This window comes from Ailuropoda melanoleuca, chromosome 12 (genome assembly GCF_002007445.2).
Source record: "Ailuropoda melanoleuca isolate Jingjing chromosome 12, ASM200744v2, whole genome shotgun sequence".
NCBI lineage: Eukaryota > Metazoa > Chordata > Mammalia > Carnivora > Ursidae > Ailuropoda > Ailuropoda melanoleuca.
The window spans coordinates 63,891,649-63,906,039 of NC_048229.1; the positions used below are offsets into that span (position 1 = coordinate 63,891,649).

General features: G+C 50.7%; 1 protein-coding gene across 1 annotated transcript in view; it reads left to right on the plus strand.

The window, feature by feature from the left end:
* Positions 1-14,128, plus strand: part of DUS2 (dihydrouridine synthase 2) — a gene marked incomplete at its 5' end in the record, with an annotated part of 19,149 nt that extends 5,021 nt beyond the window's left edge. The window contains 8 exons of the mRNA XM_034639035.1: positions 3,562-3,627; positions 3,811-3,881; positions 6,062-6,148; positions 7,465-7,633; positions 9,896-10,017; positions 11,735-11,822; positions 13,220-13,293; positions 13,544-14,128. Coding sequence (XP_034494926.1) covers positions 3,562-3,627; positions 3,811-3,881; positions 6,062-6,148; positions 7,465-7,633; positions 9,896-10,017; positions 11,735-11,822; positions 13,220-13,293; positions 13,544-13,781 — 915 coding nt within the window. The remainder of the gene's footprint in view (positions 1-3,561; positions 3,628-3,810; positions 3,882-6,061; positions 6,149-7,464; positions 7,634-9,895; positions 10,018-11,734; positions 11,823-13,219; positions 13,294-13,543) is intronic.
* Between the last annotated feature and the right edge of the window lie 263 nt (positions 14,129-14,391).

A 14,391-nucleotide genomic window follows, 5' to 3' on the forward strand; every position in this document is an offset into this window, starting at 1 on the left:
ACAAAGCCAGATGGGACCCAAGAATAGTGGGCTGGATTAGATACAGGTTCAAACTTTGCTGGCAGACTGGGTGACCTGGGTGAGAACTTTGTGGGTTCTTCTAGGCTGGTGTTTTAGGTCCATGGTTCTGTCTGTGGGAGCATTTCAGGACTACCTGCAGAATTTTTTCAATATAAAGATACTTGGGGGTGATGAAAAATTTTGGAAATAGGTAATGGTGACGGTTGTATAACATTGAGAATGTAATTAATGCCACTGAATTACACACTTAGAAATGGTTAAAATGGAAAGTTTCATTATATCTATTTTATTACAATAATAATAATAATAATAAAAGATTCTATCTTTTGAGATTTCTGTATATCCTTGGAGTAGATAGGGGCTGGGAAGGAGTATTAACTAGTCTTTTGAAAAAGCTTCCTAGGTAACTCTGATGTATCCTCCGTAGATTAAGAACCTCAATTTTAGACTCTAGGTTAGTAAAGTCCTCTATTTCACCCCTGCCCAAGATTTCCTGGGCGTCCCTGGCTGCCCAGGACATTCCCCTGTGCACAGTACAATTGGGCTATGACTAATGATTGGCCGGGTTAGGACTTGAATTCAGTTCCCAGTGATTCCTGAGCCTTTGCTCTCCCATCCTCCTTTCTACCCATTCTGCAACAACCAGGGGAGCTGAGTCTGCTTTTCCTGAGTCAGCTAGTAGATCTGGTGAGACAAGCTGCCTGTGGGTGGATATGCTTTGTTATCTGTGTTAGGAGCTTACCTCAGGTCCTTCTCCCCCGCAAACTTTCACACCACAGATAGGAGTTGTGAATTGAATCTGGGAGAGTTGAGTCCAGCAGGGTTTCATGCTAGGGCCTAGCCAGAAGCCGTCTCTGTTCACCCGGTCCCCTTAATGTGACCCTTGCAGGTGGCTGGGGATTTTGATTACTAATTTCCTTCCTGATTCTGAACACGCACGTGAAATGAACAGAAATACCAAAGAAAGTGCTTAGAGCTACTTGGATGAAATACGGCAAAGGAAGTTCTGCAAAACAGAACTGGATCAAACCAGCTGACATTGCCTCAGTCACCAAACATCAGCGTATTCTAAGTCAGCACTAGCAAAGGAACTTTCCAGAGATCGTACTGTCCGCCTGAAGGATAGGACCAGAGGGAGAATGTTTATTGTGTATCTCAGTGATCTGGCAGTCCCCCCGCCCCTTAAAGGGTAGTTGCCCCCTTAAGGCCTGCCAAAATGACCCTAGGACCACAGGCCCAGTCTGCCTCCTGGGGCGGCATCTGGGGACTTTTCCTTCCTGCCAGTCCCTGACATTTGTGCTTTAGGCCAGTAGGCCGGCCCTCTCTTGCCCATGATCTGTCTACCTGCCTTGTCAGCGTAGCCTCTTTGTCTGATGTCTTCTGGAGAGGTTTGTCTCAGCTGGGGCCTGAGAGAAAGCCCTCCTGGACTGGTTCTTGCAATCTGGCTCTCTGCTGCCCCCACTTGTCTAGAACCAAGACTGAGAGCAGTGGCCTGGGTATCTCCTGTGCTCTGCTGGCAATCCAGTTCTTGGTAGAGGGCTCTTGGAATCACCTTCCCTCCAGCTTGCCTAGCCTGTATTTTTTTTTTAATTTTTAAAAATTATTTTTAAATAAAAAAAATAAAATTTTAATTATTTTAATTATTATTTTAAAGTAATCTCTATACAGAGTGTGGGGTTTGAACTCATGACCTCAAGATCGGGAGTCGGATGCTGTACAACTAAGCTAGCCATGTGCCCCTAGCCTGAAATTTTTGGCAAGGAAAGAATATAGCAATGGGACAGACGTTCATTGTCATCTGCATGTAAATTGATCTCTGATTCATGTGTGATCTCTTTCCTGTATGACTTCATCTTTCTTTGAAGTCCTTTGCAGTTACTGTGCAAATCAACACTTTTTAATGTGTTGAATATGTTGTCTTTTCCTTTGCCAGTTTCACTTCTGTGTATCCAGCTCACCTAAAGAGAGGCACATAAAGAAAAAAGAGAGAGAGAGAGAGAGAGGCTCCTAAGGACAGGGCCCAGGCAGGACCTGTACAACCTCCCTGGCTCCCTCACATGGCAGATCCTGGAACAGCACTCAGGGAACACTGCCTTCAAGCAGGAAAGAAGGTGTGGGCCGTGTCTTCTCAACCAGGATGAGGCCTCAGAATCAAGTTGAGGAGGGAGGGTATTAAGCTGAACCTTTTTAAAAAATTATTTTTTTAAAGATTTTACTTATTTGAGAGCACGCGTGTGCATGTGCACACAAGCAGGGGCGAGAGGTAGAGGGAGAAGGAGAAGCAGGCTCCCTGTTGAGCAGGGAGCCCAATGTTTGACTTGATCCCAGGACCCTGAGATCATGACCTGAGCTGAAGGCAGACGCTTAACCAACTGAGCCACTCAGGTGCCCCAAGCTGAACCTTCTTTAAAAATTTAAAAGATTTCTAGTTTTACTGCAAAATTTACATGCATCACTCTGTAAGTTTAAGGCATATAAGCATGATGGTTTGATTTACATATATTATGAAGTGGTTTCCACAGTAGGCTTAACTGTATTCTGTATCCACCATCTCATATAGATACAATAAAATGAAAATTAAGAAACTCTTCTGAAACTAATGTCACATTGTGTGTCAACTATACTCTAAGGATAAAAACAAAACAAACTTTGTCTTCGTCATGAGAACTCTTAAGATCTACTCTCTTAAGGGCGCCTGGGTGGCTTTTGGTTAAGTGTCTGCCTTCGGCTCAGGTAATGATCCCAGGGTCCTGGGATCGAGCCCCGCATCCGGCTCCCTGCCTTGCAGGGAGCCTGCTTCTCCCTTTGCCTCTGCCTCTCTCTCTTTCTCTCTTTCATGAATAAATAAAATCTTAAAAAAAAAAAAGATATACTCTCTTAACAACTTTCCTGGATATACAGCTGTGTTGGCTGCAGGCATTCTGTTGTACATTACATCCCTAGTACTTAACTGGAAGTTTGTGCCTTTTGACCACCTTTCTCCAATTTCCCCTCCCAACACCTCTGGTAACCATAAATCTGATTTCTTTTTCAGGAGCTTTTTATTAGATTCCACATATAAGTGAGATCATACTGTATTTGTTTTTTTCTGACATATTTTACTTAGCATAATGCCTTCAAGATCCATCCGTGTTTTTTGCAAATGGTAGGATTTCCTCATTTTTTATGGCTGGGAGCCTTTTGAAAACATACATTCCTGAGCCCTGCCCCTAAAAACCCATTTAGGAAATAGAGGTGGAATCTAAGACTGTGTATTTCTTAAGCTCTCCAGATGATTCTGATGTTTGCCTGGCAAAGGATTTCTGTGTTTTATGTAGGCATGCATGCAGATCCATTCATTCATTCATTTACCAAGTATATCTACACCACAGAGTACCAGGCAAGGGGCTTCTGGTGCTGGGGTGCTGGCATAGGAAAGGAAGGACGCATACGTGAACACAGATTTATCCATGCCGCAGTGATGCACGGCTCTTTAGCACATTAATTAGTACGAGCAGTGTGGTGGTTTTTCCAGAATAGTTTGTGTTTTCCTGTCTGCAGATCCTCAGCACTCTTGTTAAAGGGACACGCAGACCTGTGACCTGCAAGATTCGTATCCTGCCATCAGTAAGGATGATGTGTTAAATTTCAAGGTCCATTTTCTCTGGGGATGTTGAATGGGGGGTGGTGAATGCTTCTCAAGGAGCTGAATTAGGTTTGGAGGAAGGAGTGGGGCTGAACCCACTTTGGGATCTGACAGCTGTTCCCTCAGTAGCTTCAGTAACCCCCCTGGGCTGTCCTCTTCCTCAGCTGGAAGATACCTTGAGCCTTGTGAAGCGGATAAAGAGGACTGGCATCGCTGCCGTCACAGTTCATGGGAGGTGAGTGGTTGCCTATCTGCCTATCTAGTGACTGACTTGCAGGGAGGTCCTCAGCCATTTTTTTTTTTAAGATTTTATTTATTTGAGAGAGACAGATAACAAGAGAGAGCATGAACAGGGGGTGGAGAGCAGAGGGAGAGGGAGAAGCAGACTCCCCGCTGAGTAGGGAGCCCAACTCGGGGCTCTATCCCAGGGCCCTGGGATCATGACCTGAGCTGAAGGCAGACGTTTAACAGACTGAGCCACGCAGGCGCCCGTCCTCAGTCATCTTAACAATGCTTCGCCAGAGCCCAGGTGACAGCCAACTTTACTTCTGCATATGCAGCCTACCTCTGCCTAGCTCTTTGACATCCAAAAGTCCTGAGGGCAGTCAAACCCTTTATAGCCTGGCATTCTTTGTTTCATTCACTGAGCACTTACTGGTGGTAGACACTGCAATGAGTTTAAAGACAGACAGAAGGAGAGGAAGACTGAATTTAAAGACACAAGAGGAAGGAGAAACACCCATACCCTCAGGATGTGTAAATGGTAGAGATTGAGTGATAGGTTCAGAATTGTACCATTCAGCCAGGAAGTGGTGGAATTAGAACTCTGACTCTGAAATCTCATTTTCTTTCCACTACGTTGAGCAATGGCTTCTCCCTCAAATGACCCCAAGCAGATGGCTGTTCTTTTAAAGGCACTCTCTTTTGTCTGCCCTTGTTGGACTGCCAGCTGTCACAGTGACTACTTGAAACAGCTCTTCTATCTAACGTGAGAGCTAATGTGCTCTCTTCTGGGAGCTGACATGTTGCTGACGGCTACTTTTGGTTTCCCAAGCCGACTTGCTCCCTGTGACCACGATGTGCTTTTGTACATCCCAGGTCAACAGACTTTGGCCAGAGTGACCTCTCTTCTCTGAGTGTTGTTCCTTTTGGGCTCAGGAACAGCCCACTTTTTGCTGCATTTCAGACAAGTGAACCCATAACATGTAAAAGAGAAAAGCAGAGCTGTGCGGGTTGAAGCCAGTAGGGGGCGGTGAAAGGCCACACACATGTACACGTGTGCTCTTCCCTGCCACAGCAGGCTCAGGCTGCCTGGTTTGGGCTCCCAGCATTGCTGCTTGTTGGCTGTGGATCCTTGGACAAATCACTTAACCTCTCTGGGCACCCCATTCCTCATTTGGTAATTAAGATAATTTCTGATATAGGGTTGTCTTGAGGCTTTTATGAGATCATGAATATATAGCCTTGGCACAGTGCCTGGCATATGGTATTCTCTGAATAAATATAGCTGTTACTTTTTGCCAGTAGTTGGAAACACCAGGAAGACAGATTTGGGTGAGTTTAAAGAGGGGCCTACTGGCCATCAAAGCTGTTGAGGAAGGACTAGACTGGCTGTTGGGTGTGTGGAGAGGTGGAGGTGGAGGATGGGTTGACAGGCCTTCTGAGGCCCTGTGGCCCCTGACCCATTTGTTGAGTAGTGTACTGGAAGGGATGGGCCCAGGCAAGACCTGAGCAAAGGCTGTCTGGTCGACCATCTCTTTTGCTCGTTCCTGAGCACAACTTAGATCAGGGCTCACTTCAGTATCCCTAAGACTCACTCATGCATAAGAACTTCTTGCAGTTGACCTTGGAAGGAGGGGCCCCAGGTTGTGGTCCTGCCTTCCTGGGGCTCATTGTGACAGCCATGATCTGTGGCCTGTCCTGGCTGCTGGGTCTACCCTGTGCCAGGTGCCTCTCCCCAGGATCAGCTGCCCAACTTGGCCTCAACATAGGCAGCTGTGTGGGAGTGGCCAGTCTGAGGGCAGCAGCTGTTCCCTGTCTCGTAGGGAGGGCAGGACCGGGACAGTAGGGGCAGCATTCTTATAGCACTGTCCCTCATCTCTGGCAGAGGTGAGGGGAAGCCAGGGAAAGGTGGTGTGACCTTGGGAGCCAGGCCACCCACAGCAGCCCTCTGCAGCCCTGCCTCACTTGCAGGCCTCCAAGAGCTGGACTTGCCTTCCCAGCAGGGCCTAATGCTGTTCCTGACCCTTACAACAGAGGTCATGGAGACATCTGCAGCCCAGAACCCTGTCCTTCATGGCCACGTGACCTTCCTGAGGTTCAGCAGGGAGGACAGTAGGGTTTGGATAAGGTAAACCTGTTTGAACTGTGACATGGGCTCAGCCCTCAGCCCCATCTTTTTTCTTTATTTCCAAGGAAGCGGGAGGAACGACCTCAGCACCCTGTCAGCTGTGAAGCCATCAAAGCCATTGCTGAAACCCTCTCTATTCCTGTCATAGCCAAGTAAGCCTCCCTTCTTCATCATTTACTGTTTTATGCTCCACCTCACTCTGAGGGATTTGAGCTGGCATACAAAAAATGGATTGAGATAGCATTAAAAAAGGGAAAAAAGGTGGGACAAAAAAATGAGGTTGGGTGTGAGGCTGAAAAGTATCTGTTTTGTCCCCTGGCCTCTGGTGAGTGGCTGATGTAGGTGTGCAGCAGGCAGAGCATTCTGGTGGCTGGGGTGAGGTGAGGAGTGTTCAGGGGACTGAGAGAGCGAGAAGGTGGCTGCTGAAGCAGGCCCAGGGGAAAGTGATGTCATGCCCAGAGTTAGGTGTGCAGGGTGAAGGGTGAGGAGTCCCAAGCCAGAGTGTACAGAGATGGGGGCATAAGGCAGGTCATAGTCCAAAGCATTCCGGGCAGCTACAGGACCAGGAGCCAAGACAGGTAGTTGCGAGGTACCAATGACCAGCCCAGAGGCTTAATAGTAAGACAGTGTCCAGTTGGCACTGGGGAGCTGGCTGTGTGGGCCAGTCCGGAGTTCAAAGTAGCCTTGCACCTTAGGATGGCACAGAGCCTGAGGGCAGGATGGCAACAGAGAAGTTCCAAAGCCCGGAAACCCTGACAAAAGGCATGCCTGACTGGTGGGAAGTGGGAGGGAGCTAAGGTTGGGGGTGCTAGCCAGGTCCCAGTTGTCTCTAGGCCAAGGAGTTGTAGGAGTGGCTTGGAGAGGGTAGGGCTACTCAAGAGCCTGGGTCCTGTTGCTGCTGCTGCCACCTGAGGGTCTTTCCCACAATACATACAATGCTGTCTCTGGATTGAGGCCGTCACCCAACTCCTAATGGAATGGATACAAACAGAGCAGTTTCCAAGGGGGCCCTTGGGGCCTCAGGGTAACAGGAAGGGAAATTGCAAGCAAACTGGACCTCCTTCCTTCCTCTCATAATCACCACTGTGTCTGTGGTTTTTGACCCAGCCATTAGTAGGTATATGGTGCCCCCGGCTGGGGGTTTTCCTGTGATCCCAGCATCCACTTACAGACCCATGTTTTCAGATTTGGGCTGGCTTTAGGATGAGGAGGAAGGAAGGTAAAATCTCTGGGAGACCAACCTGTTGCGTCCTAGGCCTGGTTCAGGCTGTTTCTCTGCGTTATTTCACTTGGTGTTCCTGACCCCAAAGTGGGGTGTGTGTTATGACCTCCAGTCTCCCGAAGTGCTCAGAGCTGAAGGATTTGGCCAAAACCACGTAGTTAATGAGTAGCAGCTCTGGGAGTTGCCTTTTTATGAAAATGCTGGTATAAGGATGGGGACACTCCTCACTCCCCTGTTGCCTTTCAGTGGAGGATCTCATGACCACATCCAAAAGTATTTGGACATAGAGGACTTTCGACAAGCCACGGCAGCCTCTTCAGTGATGGTGGCCCGAGCCGCCATGTGGAACCCATCCATCTTTCTCAAGGAGGGTCTGCGACCCCTGGAGGAAGTCATGCAGAAGTACATCCGATATGTACGTCTATGCACTTTTTCAAAAGAAACATTTCTCACTATCTGCCACATTCCTGCAAAAAGTGCCTTGGGTGAGCCCCCAGCCACCAGCAGCCCTGTTGTTCCTCTCCTTTTCTTTTTAGTTCTTGTAATGTAGTGTTGGGTCTCCCTGACTGCAGTGTGAAGAAAGTGTCTGGGGATGCATGCCCCTACCATTACCTCCTTCTAAAGCTTCCCAGGCGTGGGGGTCATAGTAAGGACCCCTGGATTCAGGATGCTGCCGGGGCCCAAACATGGGGGCCTTTCTCTTTCTCACTCATACCACCCCCCGACACACACATACACACATACATGCATGTACAGTGACAGTGGGATCTGTGTCACTGAAGACACCCATGCCAAAGGGTTGGCGCCTGAGCAGCCTCAGCCAGGGGGAGCCACTGTAACTGTTGTTGAGAGCAGATTATCTCTGTAGAGACTTCTCTCTGGCCATAAGTCACAATCACTTCTAAAACTCTTTTCTTGCTAATTCCCAGACCCCCTTAATCTCTGACTTAGGGACTAGCCTAACTTTGACCCTCTCCTTAGAGACTAGCCTTTTCCTCTCATTGAGAGCTTGATTTTACTGCCAGAGGCATTTCCCTCTAGAGGAACTTTTTGACCAGTTCACCTGCCCTGTCCCTTTGTCACAATCCTAGAATTCTGTGAGACTCCTGAGTAGCTGTACATGTCTGCAGGCAGAGATAGTCAGTGGACTTCTAATTCTTCAGTGGGCCTGAGCAGAGAGTCTAGCCCTCATCCTCTTCAATACGGGGGCTTATACCCTCCTGGGTGGGTCAGGAGTTCCTGACATCCTCAGACTGCCCATACCCTCTTTAGGCCGTGGCCATGCCTGTGGCGTTGTGGCACCATGGCATGTGGTATCCCCAGGACTGTGCAGCCTGGGATGGTAGGAGGCCCGGGGCTTATACCCTCCTGGGTAGGTCAGGAGTTCCTGACATCCTCAGACTGCCCATACCCTCTTTAGGCCGTGGCCATGCCTGTGGCATTGTGGCACCATGGCATGTGGTATCCCCAGGACTGTGCAGCCTGGGATGGTAGGAGGCCCTGAGGCTTCTGTCCTAGGGCCTCCTTTGCTTGATGCTACAGCCCTCATCCCCTGGGTTTCAGGTGTCCTGTTCAGCAGGTTGGTGACTACCAGGCTCTCCAGTACCCTGGGTCAGCCAGAGACAAGGGGGGCTTGCCTTAGCCCAGGCCACCTGTCTAGCTCTTGCAGCTGGCTGGCATGTCTGTGGCAGAGAAGATATGCTCAACACTGCTCACTGGGTAAAAGGTGATGTTATCATTCCTACTCAGTCTATCCCTTGGCAGCTCCTCAAGAGCTGTTTTCCTGGAGGAAGGGGGTGGCTTTCAAGCATAGGCAGGGCTGCTTCTGGTCCTTCCAGGTGCCTTCTGTCCCAGACAAGCTGAATCAAGGCCTTGCCACTAGCTGGGGCCTACCATCCTATCTCTGCTTTGTCCTCAGCGTATCATGGCACCTTGCCAGGCACTGAAGACATAGGCCTAGGTGGAGATATTACAAGAGTGTAGGGGCGAGGGCTGGGAGGGTGTTCTAGAGGGCTCGGGCACCTCTCACCCAGTGCTTTTCTGTCTGCCCCAGCCAGGCAGGCTTCTAGTGTGTATCCCTGTGCTGTCAACTTGCCTCCCTGAGCCTGCATTTGTCAGGAGTAGTGGTAACAGCTGCACCTCACGCTTGTGAGGCTTGTGAAGCTCAGTGAAGCGACAAGTAACGTGAACATGATTGGTAGATTGTGCTGTGCTTTCCCATGCAGGTGGATATTGGGGACAGTTATTTAAGATGTGGGAAAGGAAGGTACCCACTGTGTTTAGAAATAGAATAATCTCATCCCTGTCTTGGTGCTGCTCCTGCCACACCAGAATTCGACTTGCTCCTCTTCCCTGCCACTGGAAGGGCAGCAGGTCTCCTGTGGTAGCCTGTGGTGGCTGAAGCAGGAAGGGCTCCCTACACATCTGGACTTCCTTCAGGCTGTCCGGTCGAGTGTGCTCCTAACCCTGGCTCTCAGCTATGACTCTCGAGTTTGTACCGCTCCCTGGAGGAGTAGATGGCCAGGGTGGAGGTGGCTTTTCTTATGGGCTCACACTGCCTCAGCTGTAAGGACACCTCTGATGCCCCCTTGGAGCCCCTTTCTCTGCCATCAGGGCATATCTCAGGCCTCAGAGCCTGCCTGGACAGCAAGTGGGCTCATGCTGGTTCTTCCCTCAGGCCGTACAGTATGAGAACCACTACACCAACACCAAGTACTGCTTGTGCCAGATGCTACGAGAACAGTTGGAGTCGCCCCAGGGAAGGTTGCTCCATGCTGCCCAGTCTTCCCAGGAAATTTGGTGAGAGGGGCAATGTTGCAGACGTTGCCAGGCTTGACTCTGAGCCCTAAGCTAACTCTCAGGGACCAGGGATGCAGCTTCTGGTGGTGGACGTACAGGAGTGGGGTAGTGGTATAGCTTCACCTCACAGAATAGGATACTTAACAAAGCTTTGGAACTTTCCATCCCTGGACTGATTTCACAGCAGAATTAGGGGAACTAGAGTGCCAGTAGGATGGAAGAATGTGGGGCCTGGGCTCGGGAATTCCTGGGGAGGAAGGGGCTTTCATGGTAACAGATCAGTCATACACCAGGCCATCAAGACCCAATGGTCAGGAGAGTTGGGGTTGTAGAATGGAGCCCCTGGCCTGAGCCTGTGCCCACAGCCCATCACTCTGCAGTCTGGGAGGCTACCCCTTGGTCCTCTACATTTGGTATTGCTCCTCGCAATCTGGCCTAGCACCTCTTCCTGTGACTCCCTGTCTTGCTTGTTTATTCCNTGGTTTGGATCCTTGTCATTTTTCAGCATCCCAAAGAAAGCACTTTGAGGAAGATGGTCCCTGGAGGCCCAGGCAGCACTGTTAGGGGTGTGTGTATTGTCCCGCAGTGACCAAACTTCACCTTTTCCTTGATCGACCTCATCCCACAACTCAGGGTGGGAGNGCCAGGACTCTCTTCCCAACCCCAGGCTTGTGGTGTTGGTTCTGTCCCTACCCCACATAGCTTAACCAGCTTGACACAGGTGTCTTGTGAGTTTAAGAGAAAGAGTATAACTCTGTAGTTCTGGGTGGTACCTCAGTTTAGGCTAGGCTTAACTGCTTGTGGCTGGGGCAGGAAGTGGGGAACCACTTAGTGGTCATGGCCTTTGTCTCTTCCTCCCTTGGGCCCACATGAGGATGGGGCCCTGTATAACCCAGGCACTCGNCCAGGCTCATACCAGGAGCCAGTCTTGTCTGGCAAGGGCTTGGGAGGAGGATTGTGGACACAGCTGTTGGGCAGTCATATCTGGGGAGAGCTCCTGGTGGGAAGTTGGAACATAGTGCCTCCTACCCTGTCACCCTGTTACAGACTGACTCTGACTCTGAAATAAGAGTACAGTGTGTTCAGGGCTGAAGCAGATCATCCTGATACTCAGGGGACATAATAAGGGTGGGTACTGAGCTAGATCCCAGACCATTGTATGGCCACCTATGTTCCCAACCCCCACCTACTCCCTTCTGTCTTGTCTTGAAAGGCAAACTGGATCTTCTTCTTCTTCTTCTTTGTCTTCTTCTTCTNGTTCAGTGCAGGTCAGTTCACTCACTGCTGGCTGGGAACACTTGCCTATGTTTTCTTCTTTGGAAGAGAGGCTGGGCTTAGGTGGTAGAGGTGACCTTTACAGCCTTTTCCACCCATCCAGCCTGCCCTCCAGTGTCCAGCCTCAAAGGCTCACATTCACTCTTTTCCAGTCCAGGCTGATCCCAGGGGTAGGTNCTGACTGAGTCATCCAGGCACCCCTGGACTTTCATTTTTGGGTGTTGAAGTCTGTTTTCCAGGCTAGAGTTCAGAGTGCGGGAGTTCACTTTGTATTCCAATTCCCCAAGCATGCTGAAGCCCATCTTCCCTTTAGGTAGAATCCAGGCCCCACATCACTGGTGGGACAGAAATGGGAGCTCAGAGGAGTAAGTGTGGGAGTCCTAAAGCAGCAGCCTGGTGGTGATGGTGGGTGAGCCCTGACTCCTTCCTTTCCTTGCCCCAGGAGAGCGTACTCACCCCAGATCACCCCCAAGATGTGCTTGCTGGAATGGTGCCGGAAGGAGAAGTTGGCACAGCCTGTGTATGACACGGTGAGTTCCCAGCTGTGGCCTGCCCTGAATCCAGCTCTGCAGCANGAATGCCCGGCGGGCTGAACTTGTGGCCAGAACCCCAGAGACTGCGGGGGAGCCAGCTGAGGACACCTCTGGTGTCATTAAGATGGCTGTCAAGTTTGACCGGTAGGTCTCCAGGTTGGCCTCAGCTTGGCCAGGGCCCGTGCCCTCAGCTGGCTGCTTGCTATACATGGTTAATGCTAAGTTCAANAGCCTGTGTATGACACGGTGAGTTCCCAGCTGTGGCCTGCCCTGAATCCAGCTCTGCAGCACCTCCCACGGCTGGTGCCATCACCCCCAACACACCCATAGCTCGTACCCTGAATTCCAGACTGCTTGACTGGAGCCTGTCTTTGCCCTCCATGGGCATGCAGTGATTGCTGGTGGCTGGACCAGTTGCTGATATGATAGCCCCTTCCCTGTGACAGTGGGCCTGTTGTCTAATTCTGACCACTTTCATAAAACTGAACTTGAGACATACATAAGGGGCCGCTTGGGCCAGTCTCTGCCAGTGGTGTTGCTTAGACCAGGGAGACTTCCCTGGAAAGGACCAGCTGTCTTACTTAGGAAGGATGCTTGAACCTAAAAGTTAGACATGTTTTTGGACCAGGCCTCAGCCAATGGGGCTCAGAATTGGGCCCCAGACTTGAGGCTGCTTGGAGGAAAGTTTAAGACAGTCTTGCTTCACTTCCTTTGGTCCCCATGACCATGCCTTATTTAGGCTGCTCTGTCTCTTCTGGACTGGCCTTCTGACCTCTGATCTCCTTCCAGGACTTGTGTCCCCCTCTCCCACAGTGACTTTTCTAGAACAAATCTGACCTCTGCCTCCCTGCTCAAGTCCTCATCCTCTCCCCAGTGCTTTGACATCAAGCCCTCGCACCTCAGCACAGAGCGCAAGGCTCCCCACATGCCTTTCTGCTTCATGTCTCATCCCCTCAGCTCTCTGTCCAGCTGTATCACCTGGTCGCTCTGCCAAGTATTGAGAAGTCTGCCCCATCCTTGTCCCCTCTCACCCCTTTGCCATCTGGTGAATTCCTCCTCATTTTGGGTGACCTGACCCATCCAGATGTCAGTTGGAGCAGGATCCGTAGTCACGCGCAGCTAAGGGGTCTGATGGCCCTTTGCTTAGGTACATGATTGAACTCCTGAGACACTGGAATGTCATTGCCTGTTTATGTATCTGCCTTTCTTCCTTGGCAAATGCACCAGGCACTGCTGCTGGGGAGGAGCATGTGATACGGGTAGCCTTCATTTAACTTAGGTGGGAAGTACTTCCCTTTTTCTATTTTCCACGTGATTCTGGCCGGTGAGCCCCAGGGCTCATTCCTCTGGCCTCCATGCAGCCATCTGTATTTCCTTTCCTCTCTTTGCACCAGGTTCAGCGCCCCCTGGATCGCCTCTTCTGCTCTGTTGTGACTGTTGCTGAGCAAAAGTACCAGTCCACCTTGTGGTGAGTTTCCTCATCAGTGGGGGGGGAGGGGGGGCGGAGCTTGGGATGAAGGGCCTCAACCCAGCTTTGGCCGAGGAGGGTTTGGGGAGGGTGGTGTACCTGGGCAGTGGCATCCCCAGGCAATGACCCCCTTCCTCAGTTTTGTTAGAATCTTTGCCAAGGGTGTATAGAGTCAGGCCTTTCCAGCTTCTTGTCCTGCAACCAGCCTGCCCATCTACCTGCCTTATTGTCCCATGCCTCGTCTGCCCAGGGACAAGTCTAAGAAATTGGCGGAGCAGGCTGCGGCCATTGTCTGTCTGCGGAGCCGGGGCCTCCCTGAGGGTCGCCTGGGTGAGGAGAGCCCCTCCTGGCACAAGCGCAAGCGGGAGGCCACTGACCAAGACCCTGGGGGTCCCAGAGCTCAGGAGCAAGCGGTGCCTGGGGAGCTGTGCAAGAAGCTCTTTGTGGCCTTGGGAAGTGGTGAAGAGAGCCCCCGGGAAGGCTGGTGACCATTGTCCCTACCTTGGTCAGCAGCTTCAGAAGCCTGGCCATAAGATGTCTGTGGGTGCACAGCATGAACCAGACGCCATTGGACAATTCTCTGACTGTTCCTGGCAGGAGTTAAGAGGTCCTGACCTGGGGCATCAGCCTGGAGCACAGGCTAAATGGTACCTAGGGTGCACATCTCCCTTGGTGGGTCTGAGTAGCAAGGCCAAGTTCCCAGTGACCTCATATTTTCTTTGAAAACAGGAGCTTTTCAGGTGGCACCTTCTCAACCTGACATTGGTACAGTGCAATAAAGATCCCCCCACCCTTACCCATGGCTGGCTGCTTTAGCCTTGGGCATCTTCACACACAGACTCATGGCCTGGCATAATTATTTTACTCCCACTCTCTATGCACAGCTAGAGCTCCCTAAAGCATATCCTTATGGGTCTGGGTGGAAGTGGGAGATGGGGTATCATCTTTAACACTCACAGGACTTGGGCTGAGCCAGGAAGGCCCAAGAAGCCCATTCTACTGATGGCAAATCTGAGGTACTGCCCATCAATTAACTTTCGTGATGAGAGGTGCTATAGAATCTGGGGAACAGTTAGGGTATCTGGTGCTCCAGGAAGG